This window comes from Macaca fascicularis, chromosome 11, assembly GCF_037993035.2.
Source record: "Macaca fascicularis isolate 582-1 chromosome 11, T2T-MFA8v1.1".
Classification (NCBI taxonomy): domain Eukaryota; kingdom Metazoa; phylum Chordata; class Mammalia; order Primates; family Cercopithecidae; genus Macaca; species Macaca fascicularis.
This window is the reverse complement of record NC_088385.1, coordinates 117,422,524-117,446,994: the sequence shown is the minus strand read 5'-3', so window position 1 is coordinate 117,446,994 and position 24,471 is coordinate 117,422,524. Positions and strand designations below refer to the sequence as shown.

Sequence of the window (24,471 nt, the reverse complement as noted above, 5' to 3'; positions counted from 1 at the left end):
ACCTGCTGGGCTCAAGCGACTCTCCCTTTGGGATAATTATTTGCAGATACATTTCACAGTCCTGAATCACAGGGGAGTGTTTTTTGTTTTTTGTTTTCTTGGGGGTTTTTTTGAGGTGGGTCTTGCTGTGTTACCCAGGCCCGAGTACGGTGGCACAATCACAGCTCCCAGACTCAAGTGATCCTTCTGCCCCTGTCCCCCAAGCAGCTGGGACCACAGGCGTGTGCCACCATACCTGGCTAATTTTTTGTCTTTTTAGTAGAGACGGAGGTTTTACCATGTTGCTTAGGTTGCTCTCGAACTCCTGAGCTCAAATGATCTGCCCACCTCAGCCTCCCACAGTGCTGGGATTACAGGCATGAGCCACTGCTTCCCGTTGGGAACGTTCTTAAGTGCCCAAATAGTTAGGCTTAAGAAATGTTAATATAGGCTGGATGTGGTGGTTCACGCCTGTAATCCCAGCACTTTGGGAGCCCAAGGCTGTGTTGGGGGGAATCACTTGAGGTCAGGAGTTTGAGACCAGCCTGGCCAACATGGCAAAACCCCATGTCTGTATACAAATACAAAAATTGGCCAAGCAAGGTGGTGGGTGCCTGTAATACCAGCTACTGGGGAGGCTGAGGCAGGAGAGTTGCTTGAACCTGGGAGGCGGAGGTTGCAGTGAGCTGAGATTGCACCACTGCCCTCCAGCCTGGGCCACAGAGTGAGACTCCATCTCAAAAAAGAAAGAAAGAAAAGAAAAAGAAATGGTGATATAAATGTTATCTGTTCCATTGGATGGGAAATTGAGTTTCTACTCTGATCTCATTTTTTTTTCCAGTTATAGTGCTTCATGCTGTGATGTCTTTAGACAAATGAGGTTGCCTCTGAGAACACTATAGTCTTTGAAAAGTCTCAGCATCTGAAAATAAGATGGCTGTCATACTGCAATAAATATTGCTTAGCCCCCTTTCTCATTAGATGGCCCCTTACTGCAGAAAGTGTAAAAGCAGATACCCTTATTCCTCAGAGTACAGAGGGTCTCCTGATACTTCTATTATTCAACTCTTGTGATCCTGCCAGATTCTTACTCAGTTTCTCCTCTAGAGTTTCAATTCACTATCAAGTACCCATCCTAGTAGGCAGGAGATGTGTTTCACTGATGGAAAGACAATCCATGTAGAGCCAGTATGCTTCTTTGGAATGCGAGGCTTGATGTAAGATGGCTTGAGATCATGAAAGATGCAAGAAATAAAGCTGTTAACTTTGGGTACTACTTAATATTTGAAATTCTGCCAGAGTGTACATTAAATACATTTGTGAACAAAATCAAATTGTTGTTCTTCATTGATGCTTTTGTTAAAATTGAAATTTAGCATTTATTCTTAAAACGTTTACTTTGTAGGTAACTGCATGTCAGTCTGAAGATGAGTGCAGTAGGAAGGGTTTAAAATAATTGCAACATCATGCTGATGGCTGATAATGGAGGACAGTACTCGAGAGGCTCTTGCTGATTTTGACTAGTTCAGAAGTCTTTCTTACAGTGAGCCTTTTGCAATACACAGTTAGGCGACTGTGTAATTGGGAAGATAGGATTTTTAAGATAGCTATCATTTGGTTATAACTACCTTTTTTTTTTTTTTTTTTTTTTTTGGAGACAGGGTCTTGCTCTGTCGCTTAGGCTGAAGTGCAGGTAGTGTGATCGCAGGGATCACAGCTCATTGCAGCATTGACCTCCTGGACTCGAGCAATCCTCCCACCCTCAGCCTCCTGTTTAGCTGGAACTACAGGTGTGTGCCACCATCCCTGGCTGATTTTTAAATGTTTTTGTAGAGACAGGTTTTGCTATGTCGCCCAGGCTGGTCTCGAACTCCTTAGCTCAAACAATCCTCCTACCTCAGCCTCCCAATATGCTGGGATTACAGGTATGAGCTACCACTCCTGGTCATAACTACCATTTTGCATGGTTATACAATTTTGGCAAAGACAAAAACGTGTTAATTAGAAAAATGAAAATTGCTTAAGAATTTCTTCTTAGCTGGGCTCAGTGGCCTATTCCTGTAATTCTAGCATTTTGGGAGGCTGAAGCAGGAGGATCACTTGAGCCTAGGAGTTCAAGACCACCCTGGGCACCATGGCGAGGACCCATCCCTACAAAAAATAAATAGCTGGGTATGGTGGCACATGCCTGTAGTCTCAGATATTCGGGAGGCTGAAATGGGAGAATCTCTTGAGTTCAGGAGTTCGAGGCTGCAGTGAGCTATTACTGCGCCACTGCATTCCAGTCTGGGTGACAGAGTGAGACCTCATATCTTTTTTTTTTTTCCCTGAGGCAGCAGCTTGCTCTGTCGCCCAGGCTGGAGTACAGTGATGCAATCTTGGCTCACTGCAACCTCCACCTCCTTCAAGTGATTCTCCTGCCTCAGCATCCCAAAAAGCTGAGATTACAGGCACGCACCACCACGCCCAGCTAATTGTTGTATTTTTAGTAGAGACGGGGTTTCACCTTGTTGGACAGGCTGGTCTTGAACTCGTGACCTCAAGTGATCTGCCCACTTCAGCCTCCCAAAGTGCTGGGATTACAGGCGTGAACCACCACGCTGGGCCCGAGACCCCATTTCTTTTAAAAAAAAAATGTTTTTTCTTCTTATAAACACTTAATGATGGCAGACACCCAGAATTACTCTTTTTGCTTCCCTTTTTAACTCTTAACCATAGAAAATCAGTCTGTGAGACCAGGCATGATGATTTGTGCTTGTAATCCCAGCACTTTGGGAGACTGAGGCAGGAGGATCACTTGAGCTCAGGAGTTTGAGACCAGCCTGGGCAACATAATGAGACCGCATCTCTACAAAAAATTAAAAGAAAAAAAATGAGTTGTCTGTGGTGGTGCATTCCTGTAGTCATAGCTACTCTGGAGGCTGAAGTGGGAGGATCCCTTGAGCCCAGGAGTTCGAAGTTACAGTGAGTTGTGTTTGCACCACTGCACTCCAGCCTGGGTGACAGAGCAGGATGCTGTTAAAGAAAAAGGGAAAAAAAATCAGTCTATGGAAAACCTAATAAAATACTTTGTAGAAACATAAATACTGTAAACTATTTTCTAATTGCTCATTTTGCTTCATAAAACTGACATTTCCATTGAAAAGATAAAACTAGGCTGGGCACGGTGGTTCATGACTGTAATCCCAGCACTTTGGGAGGCTGAGGTGGGCGGATTACGAGGTCAGGAGTTCGAGAACATCCTGGCCAACACGGTGAAACCCCGTCTCTACTAAAAATACAAAAAATTAGCCGAGCGTGGTGGTGCGTGCCTGTAGTCCCAGCTACTGGGGAGGCTGAGGCAGGAGAATCACTTGAACCCGGGAGGCAGAGGTTACAGTGAGCCAAGATGACACCACTGCACTCCAGCCTGGGCGACAGAGCGAGACTCCGTCTGAAAAAACATAAACAAACAAAGAAACAAAAAAACGCACTAAAGGATTTTTCTGTGTCTCTTCTCAGTCTTTTGCTTAGCTATTTCTGATATGTAACCATTATCATAATCTAATAGTGATTTTAATTGGATTTTGGGTCAAAGGAAACACTTAAGCTAGATGTGTGCTCAAGGAATGTTATTAATGGAGACATAAGATGATTACAGTGAATTAAAGGAAATAGCTTCTATATTCGGTGCAACCTCTTTATCTTGGCATTCAAGGCCTTTCTAGTTATTCAGCCTACTTTTTAGTTTCACTTCTCTCTACCTCCATAGAGATTATATCATTCTGACAAACTGGATACCTTACCTGAGTGTCTCATTCACCACTAAGGCATCAATTCTCAGATTTTCTGGCCCCAACTTGCCTTCCCAGCCGCTAACTCATAGTTCCTCACTTTATACACATTTCCACAAAGATGCCCTGCTGGCACCTGAAGTTCGACATACCCAAGACAGAATTAAATGTCTTTTAAAGGCATTTACACACCCTTGCCAACGGTAGAATAATCTAATCGATACTTTCTCATTCCCCAAATCCAGAAACAGTAGTTCCCCCTTATTTGAGGTTTCAGTTACCCATTGATGTGTTTTGGCATTGTCCTCACTCAGATTTCATCTTGAATTGTAGTTCCCATAATAATCCCCGTAAGCCCCCATCTACTGTTGTGATAGTGAGTTCTCATAAGATCTGATGGTTTTATAAGGGGCTTTTCCCCTTTTGCTCAGCACTTCTCTCTCCTGCTGCCATGTGAAGAAGGATGTGTTTGCTTCCCCTTCTGCCATGATTGTAAGTTTCCTGAGGCCTCTTCCAGCAATGCAGAACTATGAATCAATTAAACCTCCTTCCTTTATAAATTGCCTAGTCTCAGGTATTTCTTCATAGCAGCATGAGAATGGACTAATACACCCACATTACATAACAATAATATAGACAGAGACCACATTCACACAACATTTATTATAGTATATTGTTATAATTGTTCTATTTTATTATCATTGTTAACCTCTTAACTATGCCTTATATATATATATTAAACTTGGCCAGATCCAGTGGCTCATGCCCATAATCTCAGCACTTTGAGAGGCCAAGGTGTGAGATTGCTTGAGCCCAGAAGTTTGAGACCAGCCTGGGCAACATAGTGAGACCCTGTTTCTACAAAAACTTAAAAAAAAAATGCTGTATGTGTCAGGGTGTGTCTGTAATCCCAGCTACTAAGGAGGCTGAGATGGGAGGAACACTTGAGCCCAGGAGTTCAAGACTGCAGTAAGCTATGATCAGGCCACCACTCCAGCCTGGGCTAGAGTGAGACCCCCATCTCTTAAAAGAAAACAAAACTATTACTAAGTGATTTTAGTTTTTCTTTTGTTGGTACTAAGTTTTTGGAATCCAGAATGTATTTTACACTTAATAGCAAGCACTTCTCAATCCAAACAAGTGACATTTTAGACTCAATAGCCACACGTGGCTAGTGGCTCCCATGTTAGACAGCATAGGTCAGTAGCATAAAGAACTTCAAGAAATCTTGGACTGGCATTCTTGATTTTCTACAACTTTTGCTACTGCTCTGCATTTTTCAGCTTCTCCCTGCTCACCCAAGCCCCAGCGTCTAGTTGTCTGCCTTTTTTTTCTTCTTGTTATCCTTCTCTGCCACGGAAATCTGGCTGACCCCCGCCAGGGACTATCCGAATGCCACTTTCAGAGCAGGCTGACACTGTTCTTGAGGTGCTCCATTCTTGTCATGTCTGTAAGCACTAATGAGGTGCTCCATTCTCGTCGCGTCCGTAAGCACTAACCACTGGCTGTTGACCCTCCCGCAGCAGCGTTTATGGGAACCGTTTGTCTGATTTATCTGTGAAAAGTCTAGCTCCCCACTAGCAGGGGAGCTTCTCAGAGACCGGCTTTCTCTCAGCCCCCTTATTTCCTAGCGCAGTGTGCACAATGTGGTGGTCCACGTGTGGCCTCTCTTTGCTCTTAGGGTATTCTTATTCTTATCCTTTGCTGTTTGATAGTTGTATTCCTGACATCTTTGGGATCTTAATTAACAATTAGTTTTCTTTACCTTTGAAATGTATTCTGAATGAAATTTCCCTTTATGTATGGATTAGTTCCACTGTTTAAAGTGTGTTCTTGCTCTTTGCAGTCTGAAGCTTTTGCAGTAGAGGACATACTAATTTCTGTGTAGAAACAACCACCTAATATGAATAAAATTAGGTTTCGTATATACATGTAGGTTATTCTAGTTTTAGTCTGATTCTTATCCCAAATACAACTCTTCCCCTCATATAACTTAGTTATATATATGTCCTGTATTAAGGTTTTTTCCCCTACAGCTTTATTGAAGAGTTTATATGCTTTTTGAATTTCTGTCTCCCCTAAAGAGATTTGGTCAGTGGTGTTTTGCTCGGCATCCTTTGCCTGTGTGACAAAGCAAACAGGTGCCCAAAAGGTTGCGCTCTATTCTGGGAGAAATCTGATTAATGTTGAAGGGCTGTGTCAGGTCAGACTCAACCTGCTGACAGATTATTTAGTGAGTGTGAGGATCGAGGATCAACTCTAAACGTTATCTTAGATTTTAATGGTTTTCTTGTGAAGGGCATTTGCAGATGAAACCAATTTGTAGTTAAAGTTAATTGAAGTTGTACTAGAGACTAGTTAAGAAGAAATTCTTCCCTGAAGCAGGCAGTAGTTTGAAAAGAATGAATGATTCATCAGATAGTGTTGCAAGGCTTATAGTTATATTCTGTATTTTAACATAAATTGTTGTGTTTTAAATTGTGGTGAAATCTTACTCCTAGTAAAATAAGAATTTCTCTAAAGAAGTTCCTATTTAAATGATCTTAAATTCTCTTAATATAAAAAGTTTCCCAAATCTCCTCACAACTCCTTGAAAAACAGTGAAATGTGCTGTTCCTTGTAAGATAGATTCCTAGTTAGCCCAGCTGCTTCTCTTTCCCTCACCCTCACCCCTCAATCCACGTGTTCTGTTTCATGGATCCCAAATGTCTGCACACCTCTAACTACACTGCCAGCAGATTGTGAGTGGACTATGAAAGTGGACTATGAAATGGATCTCTTAATCTCCTCCTTCCACTCTTGCTCTCCACACAGCAGGCAAAAGGGTCTTTTTTCTTCGTAAACTTGTTTTCGTTATTATTTAAATGTTGTGTTATGGAAAATTTCAAATATATATCAAAGTAGAGAGATTGGTGTACTTCTTATTCAGCTTCTATTCATGGCCAGTCTTGTTTCATCTGTGCTTCTGTCACTCCTGCTTCAACCCCTTAAATATTTTGAAAGCAATCCCAGACTTTTTATTACTTTAATTAGCTAGTTTGGAATTGCTCCATCGTGAAATTTGGCTTATTGTTTGGTCACATAGGTGGGGAAAGTTGCTGTCCCAATGGTGATAAACTATTTGTCGCCTTCTTTATGTCTTCCAATTCTGTTTCCTCTTACTTTTTCACAGTGTGTTGCCTTTCTTTTTGACAACTGCCATCCCCAGAGAAATAGTTTCATGTGTCCAATTCATGTTAAGCCCTTTTTTCAGGGATGTGTATATAGGCACTCTGCTACTTTTGTGCCAAATACATTCTTAAAGTTGAATGTACAAATAAATGTGTATATGGGAAGGATGTTTCATGCTCAGAAAGTTTTAAAAATTATAAAATCCCTGTTTTAAAAAATCGTGATACATGCTCATGATAAAAATAAAATTAAAACAATACAGAATAGTATGAAGTAAAAGGCAAAAATTCCCATTTTGTTCATGGATCATTTTCAGTTTCTTATTTCTAAAGCAACCATTGCTAATATTTCTTATGGATCCTTCCAGAAAGACCATTTAAAGCCTTAATAATGTATATTTTTGACATTTTCTCTCAGTGTCTTTGAATTTAGTAGATAGAAATTAGTTTTAGTGTTAGAAAGAATAGCTTGGTGTTTTGCAAGAATTTGATTAGAAGATTGTATGATGGCTTTGATATTTTATTGACTTTCTTAAACACTAATTTCCTCTTGATAAAGGAGCTTTAAGCAGACTCTAAACTCATCAGCAACTCTTTGGGCCTATGAAAAGCTCTATACTAGTACTATCCAGTAAAAATATAATGTGAGCCACATATGTAATTTTAAATTTCTTAGTATTCATATTAAAATAAGAGGCCAGGCATGGTGGCTTACGCCTGTAATCCCAGCACTTTGGGAGGCTGAGGCAGGAGGATCAGTTGAGCCCAGGAGTTCAGAACCAGCCTGGGCAATATAGTGAGATCCTGTCTCTGTATTGCCAGACAAACAAAAACTAGCGAGGTGTGGTGGCACGACCCTGTAATCCTTGCTACTCAGGAGGCTGAGGCAGGAGGATCACTTAAGCCTGGGAGTTCAAGACTGCAATGAGCTGTGATCCTAACACTACACTCCAACCTGGACAACAGAGCAAGCCACTGTCTCTAAAAATAATAATAATTAATTTTTTAAAAGGTGAAATTTGGCCGGATGCAGTGGCTGATGCCTGTAATCCCAGCACCTTGGGAAGCCGAGGTGGGCAGATCACTTGAAGTCAGGAGTTTGAGACCAGCCTGGCCAACATGGCAAAACCCTGTCCCTGCTAAAAATAAAAGCTAGGTGTAGTGTCGAGCACCTGTAGTCCCAGCTAGGGAGGCTGAAGCAGGAGAATCACTTAAACCTGGGAGGCAGAGGTTGCCGTGAGCTGAGGTCATGCCACTGTCCTTCAGCCTGGGTGACAGAGCGAAACTCTGTCTAAAAAAAAAAAATAGGTAAATAAAGAAAGGTGAGCTCAGTCTTGATAATGCGTTCTCTTTGGTGCTTTATATCCAAAATATTCTTTCTTTTTCTGTTTCATTTTTTGAGGCCAGGTCTTGCTGGTCCACCCACGCTGGAGTACAGTGGTGTAATCATGGCTCACTGTAGCCCCAACCACGTGGGCTCAAGCAATCCTCCTGCCTCAGCCTCCTGAGTAGCTGGGACTACAGGTGCACACCACTATGCCTGGCTAATTTTTTTATTTTTAGTAGAGTCAGGGACTCACTGTGTTGTCCAAGCAGGTCTTGGGGGGACGGGTGCAGTGGCTCATACCTGTAATCCCAGCACTTTGGGAGGCCGTGGTCAGCAGATCATGAGGTCAGGAGATGAGACCATCCTGGTTAACATGGTGAAACCCCTTCTCTACTACAAATACAAAAAAATTAGCCAGGTGTGGTGGCATGCACCTGTAGTTCCAGCTACTCGGGACGTTGAGGCAGGAGAATCCCTTGAACCCGGGAGGCGGAGAGGTTGCATTGAGCTGAGATCACACCACTGCACTCCAGCCTGGTGACAGAGCAACGGAGTTTCACTCTTGTTGCCCAGGCTTGAATGCAATGGCGCGATCTCGGCTCATCGCAACCTCCGCTTCCCAGGTTCAAGCAATTCCCCAGCCTCAGCCTCCCAAGTAGCTGGGATTACAGGTGCCTGCCACCATACTTGGCTAATTTTTTGTATTTTTAGTAAAGACGGGGTTTCACCATGTTGGTCAGGCTGATCTCGATCTCCTGACCTGAGGCAATCTACCTGCCTTGGCCTCCCAAAGAGATTATACTTTTTTTCATATTAAGTTTTCAAAATCCACTGTGTTTTGTTTGTTTGTTTTTTGTTTTTGAGACGGAATCTTGCTCCATTGCCCAAGCTGGAGTGAAGTGGAGCAATGTTGGCTCATGGCAAGCTTGGCTTCCCAAGTTCACGCCATTTTCCTGCCTCAGCCTCCCGAGTAGCTGGGACTACAGGCGCCCACCACCATGCCCAGCTAATTTTTCGTATTTTTAGTAGAGACGGTTTTTTTCCGAGTTAGCCAGGATGGTCTCAATCTCCTGACCTCATGATTTGCCCTCCTTGGCCTCCCAAAGTGCTGGGATTACAGGTGTGAGCCACCGCGCTGTGTGTTTTATACTTAGAGGAGCACATCTCAAGTTGGGCTACCCCCGTTTCAGATGCTCAGTAGCCACGTGTGGAATGGCTATTGTATTGTACAGTACCGCCCTCTACAGGGTAGAAGGAGAGGGGATGGGATATGTTCTCAATTTTGTTCTTTATTTCCCAGTGATTGACCAATGTTTGCTGCTTTTGATGTTCTTTGTGATCTCCATCTCTGACTCAGTTGTATCATCACTAGCATCAGCACTTTGTTTAAAAATCAATTTTCATTCTTATAAAAGACAACAAAGTATTAATGACAAATACATCTATACACAGGTGCTAATCCTGCTGAAATTGAACTCTTGGCTGGTAGGCAATGCCACCCTGTGGTAGCTCAAAAGTTTATTCATCAATATATGAAAGGCCAAATTCTAAGTAGAGAATGTGGCTTAGGAGTGTTAGTGTAGAATACATTAAAAGTGAGTGCTTTTTATTATGAATTTTGGAGTAAATATATGTAGTAGCATGTAGTGAAATTAACTGTTAGGAGAAAACAGAGATAAGAATTCCTGAGAAGTTGGTAAGATTGTTCTTTTAATGTAATTTTTTTTCTTCAGGGGTTGCAGATGGTGTAGGAGGCTGGAGAGACTATGGAGTTGATCCATCTCAGTTCTCAGGGACTTTAATGCGGACATGCGAACGTTTAGTAAAAGAAGGACGGTTCGTACCTAGTAATCCCATTGGAATTCTCACCACAAGCTACTGTGAGTTGCTGCAAAATAAAGTACCTTTGCTCGGTAAGTGGATATCCTATGTGTTTTCCTCTATTGAAGCCCCCTAGATAGTTAAAAACAAAACCAAGAAAATCACTTATCAGACCAGCTTTTTTCTGAGGCTCTTCCTACTAAGCAGAGTGTGATAGAGAAACTATAGGCTAACCACTGGGCGCAGTGGTTCACGCCTGTAATCCCAGCACTTTGGGAGGCTGAGGCGGGCAGATCACCTGAGGTCGGTCGTTTGAGACCAGCCTAACGAACATAGAGAAACCCTGTCTCTCTATGTTGTTCACATCTGTAATCCCAGCACTTTGGGAGGCCAAGGAGGGCAAATCATGAGATCAGGAGATTGAGACCATCTGGCTAACTCGGTGAAAACCCGTCTCTACTAAAAATACAAAAATTCACCGGGCATGGTGGCGCATGCCTGTAATCCCAGCTGCTCGGGAGGCTGAGGCAGGAGAATCACTTGAACCCAGGAGGTGGAGGTTACGGTGAGCCGAGATGGCGCCATTGCACTCCAACCTGGACAACAAGAGTGAAACCCTGTCTCCAAAAAAAAAAAAAAAAAGAGAGAGAGAGAAACTATAGACTAACCAGAATACTTACTACTGTTTGGAGGGAATGTGGATAGGTACAGCACTTCGGAAAACAATTTGGTATTAAATATGAACACATAGTATGCCGCAGCAATTGCACTTCTAGGTGTTTACCCTAGACTAGAGAAACTCTTGCACAATATGTGAACCAAGAGATATGTTGCCAATAATAGCAGAGAACTGGGGACAACCTAAAAGTCTGTCTGTTGTAGAAAAATACATTGTGAAAAGAAATGACTTAAAGCTGCATGCTCTACTCAGGAACATGTTGTGAAGGGAAGAGAGAACATTGCAGAATTCCACCTAACAGATTCCACGTATTTCAAGTTTAGAAACATAAAAGGTTAAAACTGTATTGTTGAGGGATTCTAAAACTTGGTAAAAGAAGAAAGAAGAACAAGAGGAAAGAAAAGAAAGGATCTGGCCTGCAAAATTCAGTTCATTACCTGTAATGAGTTCAAGTTGTGTTTGGTCACCTCACACTAACAGGTGATTAGTTGGTGAAATAACTTGGCACAAATTAGACCCCTGATAATCTTGTATTAGAAAACTTAAAACCAAATATCTAGGGGTTGTTTATCTGGTATGCTAATGGAGCATCCTTTGGCCAGGCCTCTACATTTGTTTGTTAAATGGTTTCCTGGGAACTTACCCAGCCTTCTAAGCAGACTCTCAGGGTATTATTACATTTCTGCTCATTGCCAGCATCTTTCTAGTTACTAGAAAGCCTCCCTCCCAGTCACCATTGACATTTAAAATCAGCCTCTGTTTAGCCGGGCGTGGTGGCTCACACCTGTAATCCCAGCACTTTGGGAGGCCAAAGTTGGCGGATCACAAGGTCAGGAAATTGAGACCATCCTGGCTAACACAGTGAAACCCTGTCTCTACTAAAAATACAAAAAATTAGCCCGTGTGGTGCCAGGTGCCTATAGTCCCAGCTACTTGAGAGGCTGAGGCAGGAGAATGGCGTGAACCTGGGGGAGTTGCAGTGAGCCGAGATTGCACCACTGCACTCTAGCCTGGGCAACAAAGCAAGACTCCGTCTGAAAAAAAAAAAAAAAGTCAGCCCCTGTTCAGTGTTAATGGAGATCACCACAGTTGTAGAATTTGCCTTCAGTTTAAAGTCCTTTGTAAGGAGTACTTTTTATCAGTCTGCTGTCTTCTGTCTTTGTGCTGTGATTAACTAACTTGTTTTCCTTCAAACTGAGGAGGAATCTTGTCTTGCAGTTGCAGTATATACTGCTTTGTCTGAATTCCCTGTTTTGGACATGCAATCTGGAGCTTGCCTGGCACAGTGAAACATTCTAGATTCTATTTCTAGCACATCTCTGTCAACTTGCTGTGTGACTTTGGGCAACCCGCTTAACCTCTGATCTCCTTGCTTCACATGTTAAATGGAGAGAGAGCCCCTGGACACAGATTCCAGGGGCCTGCCTCCTGCATGTTCTCAAGAGTGGTTCTGCTGACCCCCTGACCCCCGATCATTTACTTTGACTTGAGATAACCGGTTACAAAACACATAACTATCCTGATTTTTTTTTTTTTTTTTTTTTTTTTTTTTTTTTTGAGATGGAGTCTTGCTCTGTCGCCCAGGCTGGAGTGCAGTGGCCGGATCTCAGCTCACTGCAAGCTCTGCCTCCCGGGTTCAAGCCATTCTTCTGCCTCAGCTTCCCGAGTAGCTGGGACTACAGGCACCCGCCACCTCGCCCAGCTAGTTTTTTGTATTTTTTAGTAGAGACGGGGTTTCACCGTGTTAGGCAGGATGGTCTCGATCTCCTGACGTTGTGATCCACCCGTCTCGGCCTCCCAAAGTGCTGGGATTACAGGCTTGAGCCACCGCGCCCGGCAGCTTGCCATGGTCATATAACTGGAAAATGATGACACACTGGGATTTAATACAGCTGGTTCCGTGGCCCATTTGTTTTGTTTTCCTTTTAACCATCATTTAAATAATTTAGACTTTGCCTATTGCTTTTTTTTTTTTTTTTTTGAGACGGAGTGCTCTGTCGCCCAGGCTGGAGTGCAGTGGCGCGATCTCGGCTCACTGCAAGCTCCGCCTCCCGGGTTCACGCCATTCTCCTGCCTCAGCCTCCCGAGTAGCTGGGACTACAGGCGCCCACAACCGCGCCCGGCTAATTTTTTGTATTTTTAGTAGAGACGGGGTTTCACCGTGGTCTCGATCTCCTGACCTTGTGATCCGCCCGCCTCGGCCTCCCAAAGCGCTGGGATTACAGGTGTGAGCCACCGCGCCCGGCCTGCCTATTGCTTTTTTAAAAAAATTTACTTCTAGTAAACATTACTCTTTTTGGTGTACAGTTCTTTAAGTTTTGACATCATCTTTTGTTGTTAAGGAAACTTTCATGAGTTTGTAATCTACTTATTTTAAAGTTATCTTTCCTTTCAAATATATTTTATATAATTTTAATGGCTATAAAATAGCTAACACTATCTGTTGTAAGGGTTTGACGTGACTTAACTAATTTTAATCCTTAGAAATAATTCTGGCCGGGCGCGGTGGCTCAAGCCTGTAATCCCAGCACTTTGGGAGGCCGAGATGGGCGGATCACGAGGTCAGGAGATCGAGAGACGATCCCGGCTAACACGGTGAAACCCCGTCTCTACTAAAAAATACAAAAAAATAGCTGGGCGAGGTGGCGGGCGCCTGTAGTCCCAGCTACTCCGGAGGCTGAGGCAGGAGAATGGCGTAAACCCGGGAGGCGGAGCTTGCAGTGAGCTGAGATCCGGCCACTGCACTCCAGCCTGGGTGACAGAGCAAGACTCCATCTCAAAAAAAAAAAAAAAAGAAATAATTCTATGAGGTACTTACTGTTATCCCTGTTTTTGTGGATGAGGAAATTGGAGCACAGAGAGGTTAAGTAGCTCTCTCCGTCACAGAGCTGGGAAGTGGCAGAGTTAGGATTCAGACATAGGCAGGCTGACTCCAGAGCCTGTACTCCTGAGTATTACGTGATGGTGTATCTTTGCACTGTATGGATGTACTGTAATTTATTTAACCAGTCCCTTATTTTAGATGTTTAGATTGTTTCTAGTTCTTCCTCATCTTAAGCAATGTTTTTGTACTTAAGTGTTGTTTGTCCCTCTAATTATTTTCTTAGCATAAATTCTCACAGATGGAATTGCTACATGAAAGGAGGTACATTTTTCAGGGCTATCTTGCCCTCCAGGAAAGTTGTTTACTTTTACTTTTCACTTCCGCAGAATGTTCTGTGCAGTGGGCATGTTCCCTACACTTTGCCAACACCATGCATTATCTTTTGACTCGTGTTAAACTAATAGGTGAAAGCATTACTAGTGAGGTGGTCATTTTTTCATATATTTACAGATCATCTACATTTATTTCTTTGTGAACTGCCTATTTTTCTATGTTGTCATTTTTCTGGTGGAGGTAGGTATAGGTTTAACTGTTAGTACTTGAGAGCGGTCTCTGCTAGTTGTGCCGTTAGCGTTTCAGTCTAGGGAAGATTCTGTGGCCCGTGCACAGCTAAGCTATCTTGAGTTTTTGCCCAGAGTCTCTGTCGAATGAACAGGTTGATTCCACAAGCTGCCTGCAGAAATTTGGTCTTGTTGCCTCATAGTGAGTGAGTCATTAGTCTCCAATAAAAGTTCTTCATGACCTCAACAGATGGAAATCTGGTTTAAAATTGTAGTTATGTGCCCTGTCTTAAATGTTGGTGAATTTTGTGGAGAAGGCTTCCTGCCAGTGACTAATAAGAAATGTCAGGAAAATGTAACATTTTCATTCTGGCATTTAAGTATTAAAACTTAATATCTCAACAACATGCTTTTGAGCATTTGGCATAGATGATAGCACTACTGTTGAAATAGTGTGATTAAATACCAGTCATTTTTATTGCTTTCTATCACTGCAAATGAAAGAATTCAGATCATCGGTGGCCCAATTACTATTTATAATACAAATCATTTTTCTTTCCCCACCCTGTTAACCCTGATCAGGATATTATTGACATTCATAGAGGATGTGGAGCATAACTAAGAAAGGTCCTGTTTAGGCAAAGGAGGTTCAAATTATGGTGTGTTGCTCTTTGGGGTTATGTGTTAATGTGTGTGCAAAGGCAGCCTAGGAAGAAAAAATAAATGGAGATGATTTTTGTTTCTAGGTAGCAGCACCGCCTGCATTGTGGTGCTGGACAGAACCAGCCACCGCTTACACACGGCAAACCTGGGCGATTCAGGCTTCCTGGTTGTCAGGGGTGGTGAAGTTGTGCACCGATCAGATGAGCAGCAGCATTACTTCAATACTCCATTCCAGCTCTCAATCGCTCCCCCCGAAGCTGAGGGAGTCGTCTTGAGTGACAGGTAATCTCCCCTCTCATCCATTAAGTGTGAGCAGGATGTGATTCATTCATAGTCCCCTCCTGTCCCCCTTGAATGCAGTGAGGTAGGTATTTCCATGAAAAGAAGACACTGAGGCCGGGCGCGGTGGCTCAAGCCTGTAATCCCAGCACTTTGGGAGGCCGAGACGGGCGCGGATCACGAGGTCAGGAGATCGAGACCATCCTGGCTAACCCGGTGAAACCCCGTCTCTACTAAAAAATACAAAAAACTAGCCGGGCGAGGTGGCGGCGCCTGTAGTCCCAGCTACTCGGGAGGCTGAGGCAGGAGAATGGCGTGAACCCAGGAGGCGGAGCTTGCAGTGAGCTGAGATCCGGCCACTGCACTCCAGCCTGGGCGACAGAGCGAGACTCCGTCTCAAGAAAAAAAAAAAAAAAGAAGACACTGAGAATGTTCTCATCAAGAGGACCTTTTAGTTTAACTTTGAAAGATACTTTGCTGGAACTAGACAATCTAGCTCAGTGGAATTCTGATAAATACCCAATAATTTGACAAGACCCTGAAAATGCTATTTCAGGCTTACAGAATATCAATTTTTTCATATCAACACCACATGGTACATACAGTACCTTTATGAAATTGTGCTGGAGAAATGAGTCATTGTTCATGCATGCCATTGCTTATACAAGATTTTGCATACATTGTTAGGGAAGAGCACAAACAGACATCTGCGTTATTTATCAGAATAACTTCCTGATTCTCTAGACCTCTTATTACATGCATCAAATAGAACTGGCAGGAAATTGAATCAAAATGGTCTTGAGTGGCTGGGCACAGTGGCTCACACCTATAATCCCAGCACTTTGGGAGGCTGAGGTGGGTGGATCACTTGAGGCCAGGAGTTCAAGACCAGCCTGGCCAACATGGTGAAACCCCATCTCTACTAAAAATGCAAAAATTAGTTGGGCGTGGTGGCGGGCGTCTGTAGTCCCAGCTACTCACGAGGCTGAGGCAGGAGAATCGCTTGAACCCGGGAAGCAGAGGTTGCAGTGAGCCGAGATCATGCCACTACACTCTCGCCTGGGTGACAGAGCAAGACACCGTCTCAAAAAAAACCAAAACGTTAAAGCCAGAATGGTCTTGAGGTGGGCACAGTGGTGTAGAACCATAGTCCCAGGTACTTGAGAGGCTGAGGCTGGAAAATTGATAGAGTCCAGCCTGGGCGATATAGCGACACCCTGTCTCTTAAAAAAAGTGGTCTTGGATATGTTCTTTGATAATGTTATTGAGGTATTCTCTTTTTCTTTCTCACGTCTTTTCTCAATTCACTTTTAAATTGTCAGGAACATTCCAAGATGGTACTTTTTTCTTCCCCCACTTCTCTGAGACGGAGTCTTGCTCTTGTTGCCCAGGCTGGAGTGCAATGGCATGATCTCGGCTCACTGCAACCTCTGTCTCCCGGTTCAAGTGATTCTCCTGCTTCAGCCTCCCGAGTAGCTGGGATTACAGGTGCCCGCCACTATGCCTGGCTAATTTTTGTATTTTTAGTAGAGTTGGGGTTTCACCGTGTTGGCCAGGCTTGTCTGAAACTCTTGACCTCGTGATCCACCTGCCTCGGCCTCCCAAAGTGCTGAGATTAACAGGCATGAGCCACTGTGCCCAGCCAAGACAGTGCTTTTTTGAGTTGACTTTTACAGTTTTTCTTTTCTTAGATGAGTGTCCAGAGTAAGGCAAAGCCTCAGATTTCAGTGTCTTTAACAATCTTATAGCTTTATAGGACCTGGCACAAACATCACTGGCAATTCATAAATGTTGATTAATGGACAATGAACCTTTTGTAAAAATAGAAGCATTCTAGCAAGTACTTGTCTCTGCTTAATAGCTCTTATTAAACCAGCTCTTAGGTCCAAACTAAGATAAAATGAATTATTATTGCCATCTTTTAAACTGGAATGAGTATGTTATATGATTAAATATTTAGTATTGCCCATCTAAAAAGTAACTTTAGCAGTATAAGTAACTTTTTAAAAGTCTAAATATTCTTCCAATTATGGTCACCAGCCCAAATCCGAAAGTAAAAAGTAAAAGTAGGCGGGTGACCATAATTGGAAGAGTATTTGATTCTAGCCCCTTCTTAAGTTGGCTGTAATCTACATTATTGTTAGCCACACTGGAGTGGGGAGAACTCTGAACCCCAAGGCCTGCATAGAGCCCAAGCTCAGATCACAGTTTTTGGAAACTGGTGCTTTAATTTTTTCTTCATTTGATTCTTCTTGTTGGGCTGCCAAGCACCAAAGCAGCCCTGCCATATCTCACACACTGTCTGTGGGACAGACAGGTTGGGGCAGTACTCTGCCGGCGTGCCAACGAGGTGGAGGTGGCTTCCCCTGGAGCCCAGAGACAGCTCGCTAGCATGTGATTTCAGCTCATGTTTCAGTGCAGTCAAAAGTTTCCAGCAGCACAGTATGTTCAATCAAAACGGGCAAAACTGCAGCTGGCGGAACACCAAGCTCATGGGTGGGAGTGTTAGGAGAGGACAAACTGTCCAATGGGAGCAAGACTCTCACAGACAGAATAGCAAAGGACACTCCTGGGGAAAGAAAAACCTCAGCATAAAACAGAGCTTCAGTGCCAACCTGGTCATTAATCTATACTTCTACAATCTGATTAGCTTTCAAAGGCCGAGTAAATGAGAGCATCTTGCATGGTTTTCTCTTTATTCCACAGAGAGAATTGACCTGATTTCCCCCAGTTTTACAGTCTTTTTCCTTTTTTTTTTTTCATGCTGCATGTATCTCCTTAGTTAATGGTCCCTCTTATCTACAGAATATTATTTTAACCTTAACTTACAGGTTTTCCTTTAGTAGACATTTTTACAAAATGTTGATTATCTAAATGTGTAAGTGAAAGTCGGTTCCCTGCAGCAGCACGTGGCAGAACTTCATGTGCCACCTTCTTCCTCAGTCAAGTGAAGATAAACCAGAAATTTTCTGAGTGCATTTAGTGTGAATCCTCATAGGCATGTGTGCTTTTGTTTGGTAGTTTTTATGCTTTCTCTTCACAAATGTTGTCACATGTTGCTTACACAAGTGTTGGGGTTTTTCTGTTGAGCTTAGGGTGCTTTGGGTCTGGTGCCTCCCTTCCGGGTCAGTATCTGATTTGCTTTCCTGGCTCTTGTTCCTTAATTACAGATTAAGGCAGATTATCAGATCTCACCTTTCCCTCCCCAGGGAGGCCTGGAAGGAGTGAAACTGGCCTTAAGAAGTACCCAAGAGGCCGGGCACGGTGGCTCACGCCTGTAATCCCAGCACTTTGGGAGGCCGAGGCGGGCAGATCTCAAGGTCAGGAGCTCAAGACCACGGTGAAACCCCGTCTCCACTAAAAATACAAAAAAATTAGCCAGGCACAGTGGCGGGCGCCTGTAGTCCCAGCTACTCGGGAAGCTGAGGCAGGAGAATGTCGTGAACCCGGAGGCGGAGCTTGCAGTGAACTGAGATCGCGCCACTGCGCTCCAGCCTGGGCGACAGAATGAGACTCTGTCTCAAAAAAAAAAAAAAAGAGGAAGTACCCAGGAACCAGCCTCAGGAGGCCATGATCTCTGAATATAAGATCTTTTCTCCCTACCCAGGGTTTTCCCCCATTTTTATGTCTGCATCTGTTTTTTTTTTTTTTAAGAGTTGTACACATCGGCCAGGCGCGGTGGCTCAAGCCTGTAATCCCAGCACTTTGGGAGGCCGAGACGGGCGAATCACGAGGTCGGGAGATCGAGACCATCCTGGCTAACACAGTGAAACCCCGTCTCTACTAAAAAAAAAAATACAAAAAACTAGCCGGGCGAGGTGGTGGGCGCCTGTAGTCCCAGCTACTCGGGAGGCTGAGGCAGGAGAATGGCATAAACCCGGGAGGTGGAGCTTGCAGTGAGGTGAGATCCAGCCACTGCACTCCAGCCTGGGCGACAGAGCAAGACTCCGTCTCAAAAAAAAAAAAAAAAAGAGTTGTACACAAAAAAGTTTAGTGAGACATCTGCCCCTGTTTCTGTCCTCAGCCACATTCTCTCTCCTCAAAGGTAGCCGCTATGAGCAGTTTTTTTTTTTTGTTTTTTTTTTTTTGAGACAGATCTCGCTCTGTCGCCCAGGCTGCTGGAGTGCAGTGACGCAGTCTCGGCTTCCTGCTACCTCTGCCTCCCTGGCTCTAGCAGTTCTCCCGCCTCAGCCTCCTGAGTAGCTAGAATTACAGGCGTGCACCACCACTATCTAAGTTTTTGTATTTTTTTAGTAGAGATGGGGTTTCACCATGTTGGCTAGGCTGGGCTTGAACTCCTGACCTCAAGTGATCTGCCCGCCTTGGCCTCCCAAAGTGCTGGGATTACAGGCATGAGCCACCACCCACAGCCTGCTATGAGCAGTTTCTTTGATTCTCTCCAGATTTATTCTCTGCATATAGAAGCATCCATATCTGTGTGTCTTTCTGCCCTTTTTTTTTTTTTTTATGGAAATGTTTGCACATATGACACACCGTCTGCACCTTGCTTTTTTCTTCAACAGTATATTGAAGAGTTTTTTCCCCCAATTTGGAGAGTCAAATATTTAGCTGCTTCATTCATTTAGTTATGCAACAGATACTTCTTTTTTCTTTTTTTGTTTTGAGATGGAGTCTCGCTCTGTCGCCCAGGCTAGAGTGCAGTGGCGCCATCTCAGCTCACTGCAACCTTCACCTCTGGGGTTGAAGCAAGCGATTCTCCTGTGTCGGCCTTCCAAGTAGCTGGGATTATAGGCACACGCCACCATGCCACCATGCTTGGCTAATGTTTATATTTTTAGCAGAGATGGGGTTTCACCATGATGGCCAGGCTGGTCTTGAACTACTAACCTCAAGTAATCTGCCTGCCTCGGCTTCCCAAAGTGCTGGGATTACAGGCGTGAGCCACCACGCCCAGTCAAGATACCAAGATATTTCTTGAAGACGTGTTACACCAGGCACACTAATAAATACCCATGTATGATGAGCACTTTGGGACCCTGGGGAGACACAGAGTCCTTACTGTGCCAGTACACTGTAGATATTTCAAGTGAATTAATTCTTTTTTTTTTTTCTTCTTTTTTTTGAGACGGAGTTTCGCTCTTGTAGCCCTAGCTAGAGTGCAATGGTGCGATCTAGCTCACTGCAACCTCTGCCTCCCAGGTTCAAGCGATTCTTCTGCCACAGCCTCCCTAGTAGCTGGGATTATAGGCGCATGCCACCACGCCCGGCTAATTTTTTTGTATTTTTGGTAGAAATGGGTTTTAACCAGGCTGGTCTCGAACTCCTGACCTCAAGTGATCTGGCCAAGTCTCACTCTGTCGCCAGGCTAGAAGGCAGTGGCACAATCTTGGCTCACTGGCTCACTGCAACCTCCATCTCCTGGGTTCAAGCAATTTTCCTGCCTCAGCCTCCTGAATAGCTGGGATTACAAATGTGTGCCACCACGCCCAGCTAATTTTTTAATTTTTAGTAGAGATGGAGTTTCACCATGTTGGTCAGGCTGGTCTTGAACTCCTGACCTCAGGTGATCCACCTGCCTTGGCCTCCCAAAGTGCTGGGATTACCACAGGTGTGAGCCACCATGCCCAGCAGTGAATGAATTCTTATAGGATTGGCATGTTGTTCTCCACAGGTACTCATCATCCCACCCTCACAGCACCCCAGGAGCCAGATTCGAATATCCAAGGAAACTGATGAGTGAAATATGTGAATAAGAGAGGGTGGGCTGGGCGACTGGTGATTACAGTGGCTCACGCCTGTAATCCCAGCACTTTGGGAGGCCGGGGCAGGCGGATCACCTGAGGTCAGGAGTTCAAGACCAGCCTGGCCAACATGGCAAAAGCCTGTCTCTACTAAAAATGTAAAAAAAAAAAAAAATTGCCGGGCGTGGTGGTGCATGACTGTGGTCCTACAGGCACTATTTTACATACCTGTAGTCCCAGCTACTCGGGAGGCTGAGACAGGAGAATCGCTTGAACCTGGAAGGCAGAGGTTGCAGTGAGCCTATATCGTGCCACTGCACTCCAGCCTCCAGCCTCCACGACAGAGTGAGACTTGTCTCCAATTGTCTCCAAAAAAAAAAAAAAAAAAGGCTGGGCGCAGCGGCTCACACCTGTAATCCCAGCACTTTGGTAGGCCGAGGCAGGCAGATCACAAGGTCAGGAGATCAAGACCATCCTGGCAAACACGGTGAAACCCCGTCTTTACTAAAAATACAAAAGAATTAGCCGAGCGTGGTGGCGGGCGCCTATAGTCCCAGCTACCCAGGAGGCTGAGGCAGGAGAATGGCGTGAACCTGGAGGGGCGGAGCTTGCAGTTAGCAGAGATCATGCCACTGCACTCCAGCCTGGGCGACAGAGCGAGACTCCATCTCAAAAAAAAAGAGAGAGAGAGGGAGGATGGAATTTGGCTCTAAAGTATTAGGAATAAAGACTCATTTCCACTTGGATTTTAGAGGTGTGTTAGATCTGACTCAGAAGAGAACCCTTCCTCCTTCTCGGCCACTTGTGACTAATCATCATACTTGGTTTTACTCAGGAGTTTCAGTTAAAATTTTGAAACATTTTATATTAGTTTTCAATTAACTTTTTTCAGGGTTGGGAGTTTCAGAGTGACTTTTTAAAAAAATTGATTACATTATTATAAATTAGTTTTTCTTGCAGAAGGCTTATTACATTGTAAAATAGTGCCTGTAGGACATTTTGAACTCATCTCTAAAGGGCCTTTTTAACTTTGTCCCTCTCCTGTCCTTGCCACAGTCCGGATGCTGCTGATAGCACGTCTTTTGATGTCCAGTTAGGAGACATTATCCTGACGGCAACAGATGGACTCTTTGACAACATGCCTGATTATATGATCCTTCAGGAGCTAAAAAAGTTAAAGGTAATTAACTCAAAGGTTAGCTCTTGGGAACAGTGGCCCTCTCTGGACAGCTGAGTTTTATGGATTCAGTTGCATTATCTCTTTGTAGTTTTGGAAAGAACTATTTTGTGAATTTCAGGAAACTAATAATAGCTCTGGTCTTTCAAATAATTAGAGCACTTGGAAAAAGAAGCTTCCTACCCAAGTTTTTCATAGGCTGGTAAAAGTAGGAAAAGTCTAGATGGAGGGCATTTCTTGTTTGTATCTTTATTTGCATTTTAATGGTGTCTAATGGTGTTGGGTCCTGGTTGTCTTTTCTCCTTTTATTCTTCTAACACACCCAGCAGGTGTTGAATCAGGCAAAGACAGGAAATAGTCATGCCAGAGCCAGCCAAAGGCAGCAGGCCGCTGGAAGCCTCAATGTGACCTGAGCTGCCACCGGTAACCAAATAGTTTGGGTTTCTCCCATAGAGAGAGGAAGGAGGTGAAAACTAGGCTTTCAACTTTTTCCTGGCTTTGTGAACACACTCTGGGGAAAATTAGTCTTTTTCTCATGAGTCTTTACCTCTAACAAGTATGACTTTGGGTACATTTCTTTCTTTCTTTTTTTAATTATTTATTGAAGTTGCTGAGATCTAGGGTTTCTTAAAACTGTTTAAGCAGTACTTTCTTCACATAAAATGGGGCATCCTAAAGATCCTCTTTTATAGGGTTGCAGTGAGGATTAACTACAGCCCTGTGTAGGAACTCCTTAGTGCCACGCCTTGTCTGTGGAGTGCAGTGTGAGGTGCTTCCTTGTCGCAGGCACTGTGTTCTGTGTGGTGACACAGTGGTGAGCAGAATCTACACAGTCCCTACCTGTATGGAACTTACATCCTAGTGGAGGAAAATAGATAAATACAGGGAAGTAAATCTATGATGTAATGTGGGTGCTAAATAAGAAGAAAAACAAAGCTGGATAAGGGAATAGAGAGTAGAAGGGACTGCTACTACTTTAGATAGATTGGTCAGGGAGGGCCTTTTTGAGGAGGTGACATTGAAGCAGAGACCTGTCGTTATACTGAAACTAGAGCTGAAGTGGACCTCGTGTTCCCATCCCCGTTTTGCAGATGAGGAAGTTGGAGCAGCAAGGATAAAGTTATGGCCCAAGATTTCACAGCTAGACAGGAATCTCCTCCTGATACAAAATTCTGAAGGTATTTTCACTACAGCAACTGGCAGCTCTTGGAGGCAAACTGGGGTTGGCCAGGGTGTGTTCCTAAGCAGGGAAGTTTTTGAAGTATCCTTCAAAGGCTATCAGAATCTGCCTTTTCAGTTCATCCTATTTTAGCAAGAATACCTTAAGAATTTCAAATGGGAAAAATGCAAAAATGAAAATCCAAACTTTAGGGCATAAGGCCACCATAGCAAAGGATTTTCTGATTGATACCTTGTGCAGGCAGCACTGGTGTCTTGTTCATATTAGCCAGGGCATGATGTTTTAATGTCTTTTCTAACTAGAATAAAACTTAAATGATGGAAAAGGTGGTTAGATAAATGTTACTGTCTTGAGCATTATGGTAAAATAACTTCCTCATGCTTTATCTTAGAATCCAAATTATGAGAGTATACAACAGACTGCAAGAAGCATTGCTGAGCAAGCTCATGAGCTGGCCTATGACCCAAATTATATGTCACCTTTTGCACAGTTTGCATGTGACAATGGATTAAATGTGAGAGGTAAGCATTCTTTGGGAAGGTCATAGGGACTGGGGACATGGTGTCAGTAGAGTGGAGCATTCTGGCCTCTGGGTGAGACTGTGGAGGTGTCCTCTCCCAGCCCCCAAGCTGTGCACTGGTGGCTTTCAGCAAGGTCAGGAGGATGAGAGCAAGTGCATGTCGTTATGTCTTCCCCACACAGCATGCCCTTCAGAACTGAACCTCACTGGCCGCAGAGGCAGGTGGAACCTGAAGCCCTTTATTGCTGCCACCGCAATGCTTGGACCTGAGCCCAAAAGGCCTCTGAGCTCTGCCCAGAGTGCGTGGACATTCCTAACAGTTTAACATTCTGCCTTTCATGTGTCTGACATTTCGCTTCTCCCTTCCTCTGGCTTTGTGGGACTCAACAGTATTTGCCTGCCAAATTGCCACAGCAGGGTTTGAAGAGGGAAGCAATGTGAAACTGCCCTTGACTGAAGACTTGTCCTATCTACTGCATGATGTGTGACTTTGGGAGCAGGCCGGTGGCTCCGTCTCAGGGCTGGGACGACATGTTGGTGCTAGCATATCAGAGCTAGTAGAATTAGTCAGTTTCTTGTTGATATAATTTTATGACATGTAAAACATTTCTTAGTCCTCCAAAAAATGTTAAAATAGAAAAAAAGTGCATGCCATAGCTGCTTGGCAGATTAGAATACAAGGCTATTCCTAGTTTCAAAACATTGGATATGTTTGTCTAAATTAGGATTGTGGGTATAGAAGCATGTAACTTCTCGTCAGATTCTCTGTGATTGATGTGAACAGAGGATGTGGTGGCTGTTTGAATAGAGCTCCTGT

The 24,471-nt window shown here is 43.9% G+C and overlaps 1 protein-coding gene across 2 annotated transcripts in view; it reads left to right on the top strand.

Moving 5' to 3' along the window:
- Positions 1-24,471, top strand: part of PPTC7 (protein phosphatase targeting COQ7) — a 49,108-nt gene that overhangs the window by 20,530 nt on the left and 4,107 nt on the right. The window contains exons 2-6 of one of the 2 annotated variants that reach the window (XR_012420631.1): positions 9,983-10,162; positions 14,880-15,078; positions 21,834-21,957; positions 23,046-23,132; positions 23,526-23,655. Coding sequence is in view for 1 of the 2 variants with exons in the window: in XM_005572241.4 (XP_005572298.1) it covers positions 9,983-10,162; positions 14,880-15,078; positions 21,834-21,957; positions 23,526-23,655 (633 nt within the window). In the remaining variant the exon portion in view is untranslated. The remainder of the gene's footprint in view (positions 1-9,982; positions 10,163-14,879; positions 15,079-21,833; positions 21,958-23,045; positions 23,133-23,525; positions 23,656-24,471) is intronic. The other variant, XM_005572241.4, reaches the window with a different exon arrangement.